The sequence below is a fragment of the Hypanus sabinus genome, chromosome 9 (assembly GCF_030144855.1).
Source record: "Hypanus sabinus isolate sHypSab1 chromosome 9, sHypSab1.hap1, whole genome shotgun sequence".
NCBI lineage: Eukaryota > Metazoa > Chordata > Chondrichthyes > Myliobatiformes > Dasyatidae > Hypanus > Hypanus sabinus.
The window spans coordinates 17,979,737-17,997,886 of NC_082714.1; the positions used below are offsets into that span (position 1 = coordinate 17,979,737).

The 18,150-nt window shown below is 42.4% G+C and overlaps 1 protein-coding gene across 4 annotated transcripts in view; it reads right to left on the bottom strand.

Annotated features, from left to right (window-relative positions):
- Window positions 1-13,231, bottom strand: part of ccdc78 (coiled-coil domain containing 78) — a 92,120-nt gene extending 78,889 nt beyond the window's left edge. The window contains exons 1-6 of one of the 4 annotated variants that reach the window (XR_009513884.1): window positions 13,022-13,231; window positions 8,220-8,349; window positions 6,676-6,878; window positions 5,268-5,431; window positions 1,555-1,698; window positions 985-1,181 (exon numbers count right to left, since the gene is read on the bottom strand). Coding sequence is in view for 3 of the 4 variants with exons in the window: in XM_059979142.1 (XP_059835125.1) it covers window positions 985-1,181; window positions 1,555-1,698; window positions 5,268-5,431; window positions 6,676-6,878; window positions 8,220-8,341 (830 nt within the window). In the remaining variant the exon portion in view is untranslated. Of the gene's footprint in view, window positions 1-984; window positions 1,182-1,554; window positions 1,699-5,267; window positions 5,432-6,675; window positions 6,879-8,219; window positions 8,350-13,021 lie in introns of those variants that run through there. The other 3 variants (XM_059979142.1, XM_059979144.1, XM_059979143.1) reach the window with 3 other exon arrangements.
- Between the last annotated feature and the right edge of the window lie 4,919 nt (window positions 13,232-18,150).

The following is an 18,150-nucleotide window of genomic DNA, read 5'->3' on the forward strand; positions in this document are numbered from 1 at the left end:
TGACTAAATCTCTGAAGATCTCTCCCCGAGCCCAAAATATTGATGCATTTGCGAAGGTATGCCAGCAGCTACGTTTCATTAGGAGTTCGAGATCTGGTGCGCCACCAAAGACTCGCACAAATTTCTAAAGATGTACCATGGAAAGCATTCCAATTGGCTGCATTATCATTATCATGACCATGATTGTTTTTGGCAAATTTTTCTACACAAGTAGTTTGTCATTGCCTTCTTCTGTGCAGTGTCTTTACAAGAATGGTGACCTCAGCTATTATCAATACTCTTCAGAGATTGTCTGCCTGGCGTCAGGGGTCGCATAACCAGGACTTGTGATATACACCAGCTGCTCATACGACCATCCATCACCTTCTCCCAGTGCTTCATGTGACCCAGATCGGTGGGTGGGTCAGGGAGAGGGGATGCTACACCTCGCCCAAGGGTGATTTGCAGGCAAGCGGAGGGACGGAGTACCTTACACCTCCTTTGGTAGAGATGTAACTCCACCCCACCACCAAACCCTATCGATACCCCTTATAATTTTGTATATCTCTATCAGATGCCCCCTTAGCCTCCTCTACTGCAAGGAACACAGACCCAGCCTGTCCAATCTTTCCTTGAAACTGAAGCGCCCCACCCCAGGCAGTATTTTGGTGAATTTTCTCAGCAGTCTCTCCAGTATCATCCCATCCTTCCAGTATCCTGATGACCAATTGATTGGCTGATTGGCTATGGCCAATTAAACTACCAGTGTACCTTTGGAATGTGGAATGAAGCTGAAATAGCCAGATAGTCACAGGAAGAGCTTCAAACTTCACAGGTATTGCACCCAAAGTCAGTAGCACTTATGTCAAATTTGATCATAGGGTCAAATACTTTGTGAAGTCTGTTGGCAATCGTATCCCTCAATTCAAAACCATTTTGATATCAATCATATTTTAATTGATCTCAATACATATAAACACTGACAAAGTATCATTCCCTTCTTACCTGTAGTTAATAACTCTGTCTGGATGTGGTGAACTGGCCAGATCATTCACCACTTGCAAGAAGGCAAGAAGTGGCTTGTTAAGCAGTGACCCTTCCTGAAAGTGCAAAGCGTTCTTGTCTTCTGCCAGCACCTCGGCTCCTGGTAGTTTAATGATCTGCAGGGTTGACTTGGTTGGATGGAGCTCGTTTTGGTCTTGCTGCAGTATTTACATTCAGAAATACAAATCAAGTGTCAGTAAAGAGAGCAGGAAAAGGAGAATGCAACAGTGTATTGTACATGTACAACTTGCAGAAATGTGGCAGGGAGAAAGAAAGGATTGCTCTCACAATACATTGGGCAGGAAATAGTTAATAAAAGAATAGTTTCCAACTACACTTTCTCTCACATCCTGCTCAAAAAGGCAGTTTTACCAAAATATTCCTTATTTTCAATACTTTTTTCTCTTTTTGTAAATTACAGCATTCTTTATGTCTTGCATTGTACTGCTGCCGCAGAATAACACATTTCACAACATACGTCAATGAGAACAAAGCTGACTCTGATTCTGAGTAGGAGTTCAGGGATCTCACCACCAGAAGGTTCAGCTGCGTCACAACAGTAGAATGGCTGGCTGCTGGTCCAAAGTCTGTCACAGCCCCCGTGCGACGTGCCCAACCTTGCCGGAAAATGGTGGTGGCATCTGCTGCTGAGGAGATGGTGATATGGTTCAGTCCCTGAAAGCCAACATTTTGCAACCTTCAATAGTGCGTTTCCTGCTTTAGCACAAATAACTCTGTATTCCTTAGTTCAAAGTACATTTATTATCAGTGCATACTATAGACAACCCTGAGACTCATCTCCTTACAGGCAGCCACAAAACAAAGAAATCCATTTACGAAAAAGTCCAGCAGGCATCCAACGTGCAGGAGGAAAGAAATTGTGCAAACTATAAAAGTAAGCAAATAACATTCAGAGCTGAAGTTCACCAAAGCAAGTCGGCAGCCATGAAGCCAGTCATTGCCACAGTCAATTCAGTAGCCTGTTAGTTATAGGCTACAGTCTGTTCATGATTTTCATGATCAGTTGATGCTATGACCATAGCAACTGCATCTTTATGAAAGTACCCTCCCGGGCAGTGCATGCAAGCTTTAGAGTAGCAGGGCCCAATCCACTTGTTATACGAGGGGTGATTGATAAGTTCGTGGCCTAAGGTAGAAGGAGATGTGTTATACAGCTTTCGTTACATGCACGTGCAGTTCAACTCTTTGAGTGATTATACAGAAAGTTTGAAGTTAATAACCCATCAGTTAATAACTCATCGGGGTGATTGATAAGTCTGTGGCCTAAGGTAGAAGGAGATGTTATTAACTTCAATCTTTCTGCATAATCACTCAAAGAGTTGAACTGCACGTGCATGTAATGAGAGCTGTATAACTCATCTCCTTCTACCTTAGTCCATGAACTTATCAATCACCCATTTGTGGACACTTTCTGGAGGTCCAAGATCCATACGCTCCACGACCGCTGGACTAAGTGTGTAAGTGTAGGAGGGGACTATGTTAAAAACTAAATGTGTTAGGTTTTCTAAAATTGACTGAACTTATCAATCACCCCTCGTAGAACTATAAACTTCAAGGAGAGGTTGGACAAACTTGGATTGTTCTCTTTGGAGCATCAGAGACTGAGTGGAGACCTGACATAAGTACATAAAATTGTGAGGGGCTTAGATATTGTCACTTCCCACCCACTGCCCCGGTGTGGAAATGTTAAATACTACAGGGAATAGCATTAAGATGAAAGGAGGGAAGATTAAAGGACTTTTGCAGACAAGTTTATATTTCACAGAGAGAGGCAGGTGCCTGGATTGAGCTGCCAGGGAAGGTGGTGGAAGCAGATGTATCTATAATGTGCAAGAGACTTTTGGACAGGCGCTCAAACAGGCAAGGAACAGAGGGACACAGACCATGGGCAGGCAAGGTGGGACTAGTTAGATTGGCATGGTCAGCACAGACATCGTGGGCCAAAGGGTCTGTTCCTGTGCTACACTGTTCCATGTTCTAAACCCTTCATCTCAGGAATTAACATAGTGAATCTCTTTTGGACAGTGCCAACATATTCTTTATTAAAATAGGGGGGGGAGGGGGTACCAAAACAGTACCCAGTGCTCCAGGTGTGGCCTCATCAATACCCTGTGCAATTGTGAGAATGCTTCCCTATTTCAAAATTCTAATCCCCCCTCCAACCCCAATATGTCACTTGCTTTCCGAGTATTTGCTGCATGTATCTGCTACTTTTATTCCCATCCATGCACAAGAACACTTCTAAATTTCATCCCAAAGAGTCAATATCATCGTCACAACAGCACCCCCCCCCACTTATTTTCATACAATTGGCAAACTTGGATGCCTTACTCTCTGCTCCTTTCTCATTAATATAAAACATAAGTAACTGAGAGCCAAAGTCAGTGCTTCGGACATATCACAAGCTTCATCCTCCAGCCTAAAAATAAGTCCATTTATTCCACCTCTGTCTTCTATACAATAACCAATCTTTAATCTAATGCTAATACACTTTCCCTAATACCTTGGGCTTTTGGCTTGTGCACTAGGCTTTATACTTAATGAAATTGTTCATTCATTATGTGCAGTATCGTATGAAGTGGGCAGTCAATATCTTTTCATAACCATAATTGTTCCTGGCAAATTTTTCTGCAAAAGTGGTTTGCTATTGCCTTCTTCTGTGCGGTATCTTTACCCCAGCCATTATCAATACTCTACAGCGATAGTCTACCTGGTGTCAGTGGTTGCATACCAGGATTTGTGAAATGCACCTACAACTATCCACCCCATGGCTTCACGTGACCCTGATCAGGGGGTTAAGCAGGTGCTACACCTTGCCCAATGGTGGCCTGAAGACTAGCAGAGGGAAGGAACATCTTACACCTCCCTTGCTAGAGACATGTCTCCACCTCACCACCCTCACTTCATCAAATACCTTCTGAAAATCCTATTACATTACATCTACTGGTTTTCCCCTAATGGCTCTGCTTTTTACAACCTGGCTCTGGAACTTTTGCTTTAGATAACTCTGGAAAAAAAATTCCCGAGTTCCAAAAAATATGGAAAATTAGTTAAATTACCTTTCAAAGAATTATGTCGATCTTGTTGGATTACATTAACTTTCTCAAAGTGACTAACCTTCTCTCAATGATTTTGGATTCCAACACAACACAACAGACATTATGCTACCAGATCTTTCGTTACATACTTTTTGTCTTGCTCTTTTCTGAATATTGGTGTTATATTTTGTGATTTTCCAATTCATTGTGCCTCCCTAAAGCTTGACAAAGGTAGGAAAACCATAGCCAAAAGCTCCACTTTGTCTGCAGCTATTTTCTTTAAAACCCTCAGCTGCAGGCCATCTAGACCAGGCAACTTGTCTCCCTTTAGCCCCACTGATTTTTCCAAAACCTTGCCCATCCTGACAGTGATTGTTACAAGTTCTTCCACCCTGTTTGAAACCAGCCCATCAGAAATCTTTGGGATGTTTGTTGTGTCCTGGACCATGAAGCCTGATGCGGAGCATTGATACAACTTATCTGCCATTTCCTTGTTTCCCATTCAGATGTAAGATCAGGGGTCAATTCCCACTGCTGTTTATGAGAAGGTTGTACATTCTCTGGGTGCTCAGGAACCCTCCCACATCCCAAACACATTCCAGAGTTAGTAGATTGTGGGCATGCTGTGCTGGAGCTGGAAGCATGGTGACACTTGTGGGCTGCTCCTAGTGCACCGTGGTCATACATTTCACTGTATGCTTCAATGTACATGTGAGAAATAAAGCCAATCTTCTTTTTAATTCCCATCTCAATACCTAGATACCCAAACTATCATCTTGCTGTTTAGAGATTCATACAGGTCTGGATATTATCTGGCCACTTTTTTCTCATAATTAAATTTTCTCCCTGCTTATTAACCTTTTAGCCTCCTGCTACTGGGTCTTGTAAACATCCCACAACTCTAGTCCATCACTAGCCCTTGTCACATTGAACAATCTACCCTTTGATTTAATATTTTCCTTGTTCTCCTTTGTTCACTACAAATGATTCATCTTTCTCTGGGATCCCTCTTTCTAAGTAGGATAAATTTCTATTGAGCTTTATGAACTGATAATTTAAATACCAACTGCTGCTCACTTACTGACTTATCCCCGGACAAATTTGCCCACATACTGTACTATTGTAATTCACTTATCGAGGGAATTATCTGCATTTCAGTTGATGCTATGACCATAGCAACTGCACCTTTATGAAAGTCCCCTCCTGGGCAGTGCATACAAGCTTTAGAATAGCAGGGTCCAATCCACTGGAATGTAATAAATCCTTCAGTCCCTCGGCATAAATCTCATACATAGACATCGATAAACTCCAGGTTGCGGTGACCTGTAAATTTTGCAATTTTGATTTACCTAGAAGAAGAAAAAGAAACAAAATATGTTAATAACAAAATGATGCATCCAACTAATTTTGGTGAAGGGTGGGCCCAATTTATCGAAAATGTGAAATCCGCACCACAGTACTTTTACCCACTGCAGTCTCAACCGGCAAAGGCTGTCCTGTTAGATTTTAAATGTCTTTTTATCAACTGAATTGCCCCACATGCTTTGAATAACCCTGTGAGATCTCTGCTCTCCTCCAGCCCTAGTCTTGTGTTAATCCTTGGTTTTTATTTATTTATTTATTTATTTATTTAATGGGATACCTCATGAAATAAGCCCAACCAGCCCTTTGAGCCACTCTGCCCAGGAATCCCCTGATGTAACCCTAATCACAGGATAATTGGTCAATGTGGGAGGAAACCAGAGCACTCGGAGGAAACCCATGCGGTCACGGGGAGAGCATACAAACTCCTTACTGGCAGTGTCAGGAATTGAACCCAAGTCGCCGGCACTGTAAAGCATTGTGCTAACCACTACGCTACTGTGCCACCTTGGATTACTGTACCACTGGATATCATGCTTTCATTCCATCATACAACACATAAATGGGCTCTTCGGGCGATAATATCCATGGATATTGGAATTCCTCTGGGTGCAGTTTCCTCACACATTCCAAAGACATATGGGTTAGGGTTAGTAAATTGTGAGCATCAGAAGCATGGCGACACATACAGTCTTCCCCCAGCACATCCCTGGTCTGCGTTGGTCATTGACACAAACGCCACATTTCACTATTTTGACATAAACTAAAACTAATCTTTAATCTTTAAATCTTCAAATACAAGAGAGGTGTTAGAAAGGCACATGAATATGCAGGATTGGAGGGACATGGACCATGTGAAGACAGAAGGCATTAGCTTAATTGGGCATCATTAGCTTAATTAGTTCAGCAAACATTGTGTGCCGATTAGTCTGTTCCTGTTCTACATTTTATTCCCCTGAAACTCTGGAATTCCCTCAACCCCTTTGTCTTCACTCCAGGAGAAGATTCTCCTTAAAACTTGCATCTCTGAGGAAGCTTCTCATCACCTCCCCAGACACCTAATCTTATGCAGTTTGGCTTCAATTTTTGTTTGATGACAACCAATGAAACAATTTGGCATGACGTACTACCTTACAGGTGCTATATAAAGGCAAGTCACACTCATGTAAATTATTTGCTACATTTAATGGCCTGGTTCTCGCCAAGCGTCTGACAGAACCCTGCAACTCACCAAAGATGTAATCAATCGTTAGGGGGACGATTGCAAATCGGTCATTCTTTTCTCCAATCAATGTGTATGTCTTCCCAGAGTTGGATTCACCAAACACGGCAACACAGACATTCATTCCTTCCGTGAACACGTTGAGCAGGGGCTCCACAGCCCTGCTGAATACCTCCTGAGTGGAGACCCTCTGGTCAAAGACCTCCTGGAAACTGGAGGATGAAAAACAACCCACTGTGAGGCTGACAAGACAACTCTTGTGTGGCAATGCCCATTGGTCACAGATGGTAGCTTGAAGTGGGGCAGGTACAGTTGGGGAAATGGGAGAGGACCACTGAGGGAATGTTAACTCCAAGCTTGTAGAGCAGAGCTGTTGAGAAGATTGGGAGTTAAAAGTACTTCCTGACACCAAAGTAAAGGTGAGGGAGGAGCAAGGTCACTTTTCCCTTAACTAGCAAGGGACAAGGTCAAGGGGTAGCCAAGGACAAAAGCCTACAAAAAGGAGTGAATACAGCCCAGTCCCTTACAGAAAAAAGCCCTTCCATCTACAAGGAGTGCAGCCACAAGAAAGCAGCATCCATCATAAAGGACCCCCACCTCTCAGACCCTGCTCTCCTCTCACTGCTGCCATCAGTAAGGAAGTACAGGAGCCTCAGGACCCACACCACCAGGTTCAGGAAGTTATTACCCCTCAACATTCAGGCTCTTGAATCAGAGGGGATAACTTCATATGCCCCATCACTGAACTGTTCCTACAACCTATAGACATTCAAAGACTCTTCCTCTCATGTTCTCGATATTTATTGCTTTCATTTTCTTTTCTGTATTTGCACAGTTTGTCGTCTTTTACACATTGGTTGTTTGCTGATTTTTGTTGTGTGTGGTTTTTCATTAATTCTATTGTGTTTCTTTGTATTTACAGTGAATGCCCACAAGAAAATGAATCTCAAGTTAGTATATGGTGATGTATATGTGCTTTGATAATAAATTTACTTGGAACTTTGATGCTAAGGTCTGAACAAAGGCCGGTGAGAATGACAAGTTTTATTCCATGTAAAACACTCCAGGAGTAAAACAGAAATGTGTCAAGAAATGTTCTTTTACTTATTCTCTGGATGGCTTAATGCCCATTGTTAATATTGCCCCTTAACTGAATGGCTTTTAGTGAGAACAGTGAAAAATTAATCACATTGCCATGATTTGGGCTCACTTACAGACCAGCCAAGGCAATGGGAGCAGATTTCCTTCTTAGAAAGGCCATAAAAGCCAAATGATGTTTTTTCTAACAACACAGTTATAGCTTTGAATTTATGAACATAAATTAGCAGATACTCTGGTGGGATTTGAACTCCTGTCCCTAAATCATTGTATCTAACCCTGTAATATTTGTTCCTTAATACACTATCTAGATTTCCCACTGAAATCAATGACGTTGCAGTTGTGGTGGGTAAATGTGCTTTTCCTTGTGAAGTATTTATATCTTTAATTTCTTGACACTTTAGTTTGGCCATTAGAAGTGTAGAGAAAATGCTCTTTCTTTGCCCTCAGTGTACCTGCAGGACGCTCCTCCTCCTAAGGCTGTGTAGATGGTCTTGCCTTCCGATGAGATCTGCAGACTGTGGCCTTGTTCTGGTCTGCGGGCTGGTCGGATCCGGCCCACTATATCGATATTCATTCTGTAGTCTATAAAGAGACAGAGATTGGTGCTTGTAAAATATGTCCACTGAATGGAAGGATGAAGGCTACATAAATCATCTGCTGTTCATTGCACAGAACCATTCTCTCAGTGCAGTAAACATATCATTCAAGACATTCATTGCCATTAATTGTTTGCCCTCCCCCCAGCTTTTCCTTTTCCCTTTTATCTCTTTTTCTCATCCTAATCTCATCCCTTCTCTTCTCCCCTCCCACCCTTATGACCTGCCCATCAGCTCCCTGCACACCCCCCACCCCCCTTTCCCCTCTTCCTTCCCTTTACTCCTCGGTCCGCTGTCCTCTCCTATTAGATTCCTGAGTAACACACACAAAATGCTGGAGGAACTCAGCAGGACCAAGTCAGGCAGAAGCTATGGAAAGGAAAGGAATAAAGATTTGACGTTTCAGGTTGAAACCCTTCAACCTCCCCCTCACCCTCCATCCATCTCCTCATTCTGGCTTCTGCCCCCTTCCTTTCCAGACCTAATCAGGTCCTGATGAACAATCTTGGACCAGAACATTGACTTCTTATTCTTCCCTGTAGGTGCTGCCTGACCAGTTGAGTTCCTCCAGCATTTTCTAGGAGTTGCTCAAGATTTCCCTCACATTCCCATCTTTCCTAGGCACAGATCCTGGATCCTGGATGCTGCCATCCAAGACTGCAAACCCAACCAAAATACCCTGTACACAAAACTCGATTCTAACTGTGAAGCAGAATTTTGTTGAGACGGACTGCCAGCATAAATTGTACAAGGCATTCTGCTGGAGTACACAATGTCTGAGGAGTATGAATTTTATTCCACACTACCTCCCCTCCCAAAACATTCCTCCTCCCCCAACCACTTCATTTTGTGGTAGCACTGTGGCCAAGTTATTGGATTGGAATCCAGAGACCCAGTACATTGTCTACTGTGCCAGCAAAGGACATCTCCCTATCCCTATGTTCATCTCTGGAGCACCTGGACAGTAAAGGTGCCCACATCGGACTATTGTCTATTGACTACAGCTTTGCCTTATCAAAAGCAAACTCACCACCTAACTCTCAGTCCTAAAAATCAACACCCCTCTCTGCAACTGGATCCTTGACTTCTTGACCAACAGATCACAATCAGTAAGGACAGGCAGCAAAACATCCTTCACAATTATCCCCAACACTGATGCTACATAAGGTAGCGTTCTCCAAATCCTACCCCACTCCCCATACACCTGACTGTGTGGACAGGTTCTGCTTTCTTTCCACAGATGATATTGCAGGCCATTTCACAAATAACAAGGAGCACGGGAAGGAGATAGAGAACTTAGTAACATGGTGTCATGGCATTTGCCTTCATATCAGTAAAATAGAAGGGATAGTCATTGACTCCAGCAGTGGGGGGGGGGTATGCACAGCACGAGTCATTGACTTCAGAAGGAGGGGTGTGCAGCATACATGCTCTTGTCTACATTAATAGTGTGGGTTGAAAGAGCTGAGAGTTTTAAATTCCTAGGAGTCAACATCACCAATCGTCTGTCCTGGTCCAATCATGTAGACATCATAGTCAATACCTCTACTCCCTCAGAAGGCTAAAGAAATTTGGCCTATCAACTCTTCCCAATTTTTATTGATGTAGCATTGAAAGCATTTTATCTAGATGTGTAACAGCTTGGTTTGATGGCTCTGTGCCTGCACTTTCTGGACTTCAGAAGAATGGTGGGGAGAGGGGATCTCATTGAAGCCTATCAAATGTTAAAAGGCCTCAAGAGAATGGATGTGGAGAGGATGCTTCCTGTGGTGGGGGAGTACAAGACTAGAGGACACAGCCTCAGAATAGAGGGATGCCCATTAAGAACAGAGATGAGGAGGAATTTCTTTAGCCAGAGGGTGGTGAATCTGTGGTATTCTTTGTCACAAATGGCTATGGTCAAGTCATTGATTATATTTAAGACAGATCTTGATAGATTCTTGATTAGACAGGGCATGAAGGATACAGGGATAAGACAGGAGATTGGGGCTATGAAATGGCACAGCAGAGCAGGCTCAATGGGCCAAATGGCCTAGTTCTGCTCCTATATCTTATGAATTTATAGACTTATTATACAGCATCTACTTGACACATGACTGGAGAGAGTTGTGAATGCAGCTCAGGGCCTTGTGGAAACCAGTCTCTCCTCACAGATTCTGCCTACACTTCTCACTGCTTCAGTGAAGCAGCCAGCGTAATCAAAGACCCTCCCCACTCGAGACATTCTCTCTTCCCCCCACCTCCATTAGGAAGCAGATACAAAAACCTGAAAGCTCCTATCAGGTTAAAGGACGGCTTCTACCCCACTGTTATAAGACTATTAAATGCTTCCCTAGAACAAGATGGACTCTCGGCCTCATAACCTCCCTCGTTACGGTCCTATACTTGGTTTACCTGCGCTGCACTTTCTCTGTAACTTTTACACTTTATTCTGCATTGTCACTGTTTTCCCTTGTTCTACCGCAATGCACTGTGTAATGCTTTGATCTGTATGAACAGCATGCAGGGCGTTTACCAAAGATTCAGGGAACACTCCACCAGTTTGTAAAATAACAAATGTAACTCCTTTATTGAAAAAGAGAAAGACACACACTGAAAACAGAGCATCAGAGACTTTTTCACTGCACCTCTGTGATGAGGAAATTATTGGAAGCTATTATTAAAGACATTATAGCAGGGAACTGAGAAAACTTACAGATAATCAAGTAAAGCAAACATGGTTTTGTGAAAAGCTAAATTTATTTGACTAACCTTTAGAGTTCTTTATGAAAGTAAAGTGATGTGGATAAAGGGGGAGCACTAGATTTGCTGTACTTCGATTTACAGAAGGCATTTGATAAAGTGCTGCATCAAAAGCTGGGGAGAAAAACCAAAACTCGTGACTTCAGAGGAAACACGAAAAGAAGAAAGGCCAGGTGGAGAGCAGGAAGCAGAAGGCATCAATTAGTCTTTACCTAGTGCTTTGTGCTGACATCCCAATTTTTTTCCTACAGTTTCTGGGTTTACTGAAACTATGTTTATTAAGCTTGTTGATAACACAAACTGGAAAAGTAGGCTGTACTAGGGGGGCCTACAGTAGCGACTGAAAGATACTTTAAGTGAGTTGACAATGATAGACAAATAGACCACCAGGTGACCATTTTAGGGAGGGAAAATACATCAGCTGAATGATGAAAGACCATAGATCTCTCAGATGCAGAGAGATCTAGATGTCCTAGTGCATGGGTCACCAAAAGCTCATATGTAGAAAAGACAAGCAAATAGGAAGGCTAACAAAAGGTTATTGTTTATTGCAAGGGAAACAGAATGCAACATTAGATTATGCTCAGTAATACAGGGCTTTATATTGTGTACAATACCGATCTCATTATTTAAGGAAGAAAGCAGTCCAGAGAATGATCATTAACCACTACCTGTGCACATTCCAAACAAGAGAAAATCTGCAGTTGCTGGAAATCTGAGCAACACACACAAAATACTGGAGGAACTCAGCAGGCCAGACAGCAGCTATGGAAGAGTACTGTCGAGGTTTCAACCCAAAACATCGGCTGTTTACTCTTTTCCATGGATGCTGCCTGGCCTGCTGAGTTCCTCCAGCATTTTGTGTGTGTTCCTGTGCAGACTGCCTTACGAGGAAAGGGTGGATAGCCTGAAGCTGTGTTCATTGAGGTTGAGAGGAGCGAGGGGGAATTCAATTGAAACATAGCGAGCCCTGAGAGATCTCAACAGTGTGGACGTGGTGATGATATTTCCTCTTGTGTGAGAATCGCTGTTTCAAATTCATGAGTCATCTACTCAAAGATAGAGACGGGGTGAAATTGTTTCCTCCCAGAGAGTCTCAAGTCTTCCTCAAAGGGCTGTAGAAGCAGATCTGCTGAATCCCGTGAAGGCTGCAGAAAGTGAGGGACTGGGCCAGTTCCACCGCAGAGAGCGCGAGAAGCTGACCAGGTCCATCGCGGGTATAGCTCTCCACACCCTCAAGGAGGTCTACAAGACGTGACGCGACACCCATCATCAGAGACTCCAACCAGCTGAGCCATGCCTTTATACCATTGCTGCAGTCAGGCAGGAGCACAGCAGACTGAAGACTTACACTTCAAGGTTCAACAAAGGCTTCTTCCCCACTACCACTGAGTTCTTCAGCCAACATGACCTTAGGCTCAACTTGCACTAGTGTCACTATGTTTGGTTTACTTTGTCATCTGTTATGTATAATTAGGTTAAATTAAGCTTATATATCTGACCTTGCCTGTGACTGCTGCATAAAGCTAATTTCCACGCCATTTATACCCTGGGTACATATGCCCATGACAACAAGCCTGATCTCGAGTTCATGATAAACCAAGAGTGACAAATTGCAGCATTTGGACAGGAATGTGGAGCTGAGGTCACAGTCACATAGGCCATCACTTTATTGATTGGTGGCTTGAGGAGTCCTTATTTGAACCACGAGTTCATAACTTGCTTGTCTTTCAGGTTGGGCAATAAACGCTGGTGCTTGCGTGACATGCCAGGAACAAGCAGGGAGAATATTGAGGCCATTCTCACGACAAACTGACTAACTCAACACAAACCAAAAGCAAAAGTGTCACCTCCAACAACAAGTCTCTTTGACAACACCCTGTCCACTGTGTAATTTAATATAAGTGTATCCTTACCTTTAAAGCTCTAAACTTTCCAGGGTTTGCAGAAGTTTCAAGTTGTTGTCTCTTTTCTTTGGCTTCCAGTCACTGCAGTGTGCAAAATGTGTCTTGCTGTTCCCCCGGCAACACTGGAAGAGAGAGAGTGCGCCACCTCCAGCCCAGTCCAATTACTGCAGGTTCAGCGGCTCACTGGCGCCCTCTAGCCAGGATGATCCCCAATCCCAACTGGAAGAGAAAAGTCGACGGAAATTATGGGGGAAAGAAACATTTCCGGGGAAGTAGTTAAGCCCTTAACTTGATTCCAGCCTGTGGCTTAACTCTCTGGCCCTGGTGTCTCTGTCCAAATTGAGGAAGCAGAAATTTCTCATGGAGGAACTTAATGAACTGAGTTAGCAATGTAAAATACAACAGGTTGAAGCATTTGTTTCTCACATGATGAAGAATTTATATCGTGTTATATTTTACATGCAGTAAATTCTGATCAATCAAATCCAAGTTATAAATAAGTAATATTTGTTTAATAAATAAATAATTATTTACAACAAGACATCAGAAAAATGCACCCCACCCCAAATGCTTGAGGGACTCAGCAGGTCAGGCAAAATATATAGAGACGCTGTACCTTATTCTGAAATGTCGACTCTTTATTTCTCTCTGTAGATGCTGACTGACCTGCTGAGTTCCTCCAGCATTGTGTGTGTGTGTGTGTGTGTGTGTGTGTGTGTGTGTGTTACAGTGGCAGTAATTGAACTTGGGTTGCTGATACTGTAAAGCGTTGTGCTAACCACCACACCTCTGCCCCACTCTGATCTGAACATCTCTGAATATAAGGAACTTTCACCTATTTTCAACCTGCCATTTTGACTTTGAGAACATCCAGCCATCTCATTTTCTACCAGAGACCGCCAGGGAACATTGGGAGCTAATCCGCAACAATGCAAAGCAGGGGAGTGCAAGTTAGGAACATAGAAAGCCTTCAGCACAATACAAGCCCTTCAGCCCACAATGCTGTGCCGAACATGTACTTACTTTAGAAATTACCAAGGGTTACCCATAATCCTCTATTTTTTCTAAGCTCCACGTACCTATATAGGACCCTGGTCAGACCCCACTTGGAGTACTGTGCTCAATTCTAATCACCTCACTACAGGAAGGACGTGGAAACCATAGAAAGGGTGCAGAGGAGATTTACAAGGACGTTGCCTGGATTGGGGAGCATGCCTTATGAGAATAGGTTGAGTGAACTTGGCCTTTTCTCCTTGGAGCGACGTAGGATGAGAGGTGACCTGATAGAGGTGTATAAGATGATGAGAGGCATTGATTGTGTGGATAGTAAGAGGCTTTTTCCCAGAACTGAAATAGCTAACACAAGAGGGCATAGTTTTAAGCTGCTTGGAAGTAGGTACAGAGGAGATGTCAGGGGTAAGTTTTTTATGCAGAGAGTGGTGAGTGCGTGGAATGGGCTGCCAGCGATGGTGGTGGAGGCGAATACTATAGGATCATTTAAGAGACTCCTGGATGGATTCTAGTTCTTATGTGTCTGATTTCGACCAGAGGGAAAATATTGTGTTACACTGCATGGAAAATTGGGCTCTGGGCCTTCAATTTATATTCAATGTATTTAACCATGTAGAAAATCCAAAACAATATCAAATGAAAATTTAAGTGCAAGAGAAAGACAACGAAAACTATAACTTCCCACGTGAACAGAATTTTAGCCACTTTTTTATTTCAAATGGGACAGAACTAAATTCAGTACATTTATTTCACCTCAAAACTACAAAATGGCCACCATGTTTTTACAACTTCAAAACTGACTGGTGACATACTAGTTTGTAGCTGATTGTGACACACTGGTATGTTACATGGAGGGAGAGCCAAGGGGCAAGAGCCAAAGAGAGGGAGATAAAGAGAGATGAAAGAGGGGCAAAAAGAGAGAAGTGATAGAAAAAGAAGGGGAGGGTTAGAATAGATAGAAAGGGGAGAAAAGGAAGCAAAGGAGGAAAAAGCTGGAAAGAGAAAACAATGTCGACAGGAGGAAGCACGTGAGGAGCTTAAAGGAAAAGTGAGAGAATGGCAATTAACACAGTTCATTTACAGAATGGAATGCCAGCTCTAGGCAACCAGGAAAGGTAAACATTAAACAGCTTAACAGATTTGTCTAAATAAACCAATATTCACAATATGTAGAAAACTAAACAGTACCCAATGAGGAAATTCTGCAGCTTTTAATAATGTTAACATGTTGAAATCCAACACAAAATGACAGAATCCAAATGAAATCATGAATAAGTGTTAGAATTTAGCCTGAATTCATAGGGATGTGCTTAAAAAATTATTTCCTTTCATAACGACGGCGCATCATAAGATGCTGTCATACATTTGAAACCATTTAGAAACAAAAATTGTAGTTATTAAGTATCTGTTATTTTAGAATGATCCAAACATTCTAACGAACACTCTGTTATTTAATTATTTAAACATTTTTCTAAAAACTCTTCAAGTGTATTCATTGTTGTAATATAGGAAACACAACAGCTGTAAATTAAAACTAGAGGAAAAGAAGGAAGTAGTCATAGGGGACTCGATAGGAAGAAGAAGGCAGTAGTAATAGGGGACTTGATAGTTAGGGGGTCAGATAGATGATTCTGTGGACGCAATCAGGAGACCCAGATGTTAGTTTGCCTCTCTGGTGCCAGGGTTCGGGATGCTTCTGATCGTGTCCAAGATATCCTGAAATGGGAGGGTGAGGAGCCAGAGGTCGTGGTACATATAGGTAACAATGACCTAGGTAGGAAAAGGGAAGAGGTCCTGAAAGGAGAATATAGGAGTTAGGAAGGCAGTTGAGAAGAAGGACCACAAAGGTAGTAATCTTGGGATTACTGCCTGTGCCACGCAACAGTGAGAGTAGGAATGGAATGAGGTGGAGGATAAATGCGTGGCTGAGGGATTGGAGCAGGGGGCAGGGACTCAAGTTTCTGGATCATTGGGACCTCTTTTGGGGCAGATGTGACCTGTACAAAAGGGACGGGTTACACTTGAATCCTAGGGGGACCAATATCCTGGCGGGGAGATTTGCTAAGGCTACTGGGGAGACTTTAAACTAGAATGGTTGGTGGGTGGAAATCAATTTGAAGAGACTAGGGGAGAGGAGGTTAGTTCACAAATAGAGAAAGCTAGTAGATAGTGTGTGAGGGAGGATAGGCAGGTGATAGAGAAGGGGAGCGCTCAGACCAAAGATGTAGGGGAGAAGGAAGAAAAAGATAATAAAGTTGATTGCATCGTTAGGGATAAACAGAGGAAGAGGTGGAAAGTTTCTTAAATGCATCTATTTCAATGCTCAGAGCATTGTCAGAAAGGTGGATGAGCTTAGAGCATGGATTGATACCTGGAAATATGATGTTGTAGTTATTAGTGAAACATAGATTCAGGAAGGGTGTGATTGGTAACTAAATATTCCTGGATTTTGTTGCTTCAGGCGTGATAGAATCGGGGGGGACAAGAGAAGGAGGTGTTGCATTGCTTGTCCGAGAAAATATTACAGCGATGCTTTGATAGATTAGAGGGCTCATCTAGGGAGACTAATTGGGTGAAACTGAGGAATGGGAAAGGTGTAGTAACACTTATAGGGGTGTATTATAGACCACCTAATGGGGAGCAAGAATTGGAGGAGCAAATTTATAAGGAGATAGTAGATATTTGTGGTAAGCACAAGGTTGTGATTGTGGGAGATTTTAATTTTCCACACATAGACTGGGAAGCCCATTCTGTAAAAGAGCTGGATGGTTTGGAGTTTGTAAAATGTGTGCAGGGTAGTTTTTTGCAGCAATACATAGAGGTACCAACTAGAGAAGGGACAGTGTTGGAGCTCCTGTTAGGGAATGAGATAGGTCAGGTGATGGACGTATGTGTTGGGGAGCACTTCATGTCCAGTGATCGCAATACCATTAGTTTCAATATAATTATGGAGAAGGATAGGACTGGATCTAGGGTTGAGATTTTTGATTGGAGAAAGGCTAACTTTGAGGAGATGCGAAGGGACTTAAAAGGAGTGGATTGGGACAATTTGTTTTATGGGAAGGATGTAATAGAGAAATGGAGGTCATTTAAAGGTGAAATTTTGAGGGTACAGAATCTTTAAGTTCCTGTTAGGTTGAAAGGAAAGGTTAAAAGTTTGAGAGTGCCATGGTTCTCAAGGAATATTGGAAACTTGGTTCAGAAAAAGAGGGAGATCTATAATAAATATAGGCAGCATGGAGTAAATGAGGTGCTTGAGGAATATAAAGAATGTAAGAAGAATCTTAAGAAAGAAATTAGAAAAGCTAAAAGAAGATACGAAGTTGCTTTGGCAAGTAAGGTGAAAATAAATCCAAAGGGTTTCTACAGTTATATTAATAGCAAAAGGATAGTGAGGGATAAAATTGGTCCCTTAGAGAATCAGAGTGGACTGCTATGTGTGGAGCCAAAAGAGATGGGGGAGATTTTGAACAATTTCATTTCTTCAGCATTCACTAAGGAGAAGGATATTGAATTGTGTAAGGTAAGGGAAACAAGTAGGGAAGTTATGGAAACTATGACAATCAAAGAGGAGGAAGTACTGGCACTTTTAAGGAATATAAAGGTGGATAAATCTCTGGGTCCTGACAGGATATTCCCCAGGACCTTGAGGGAAGTTGGTGTAGAAATAACAGGGGCTCTGACAGAAATATTTCAAATGTCATTAGAAACGGGGATAGTGCCGGAGAATTGGTGTATTGCTCATGTGGTTCCATTGTTTGAAAAGAGTTCTAAGAGTAAACCTAGCAATTATAGGCCTGTCAGTTTGACATCAGTGGTGGGTAAATTAATGAAAAGTATTCTTAGAGATGGTATAAATAATTATCTGGATAGACAGGGTCTGATTAGGAATAGTCAGCATGGATTTGCGCATGGAAGGTCACATTTGACAAATCTTATTGAGTTTTTTGAAGAGGTTACAAGGAAAGTTGACGAAGGCAAAGCAGTGGATGTTGTCTATATGGACTTCAGTAAGGCCTTTGACAAGGTTCCACACGGAAGGTTAGTTAGGAAGATTCAATCATTAGGTATTAATATTGAAGTAGTAAAATGGATTCAACAGTGGCTGGATGGGAGATGCTAGAGAG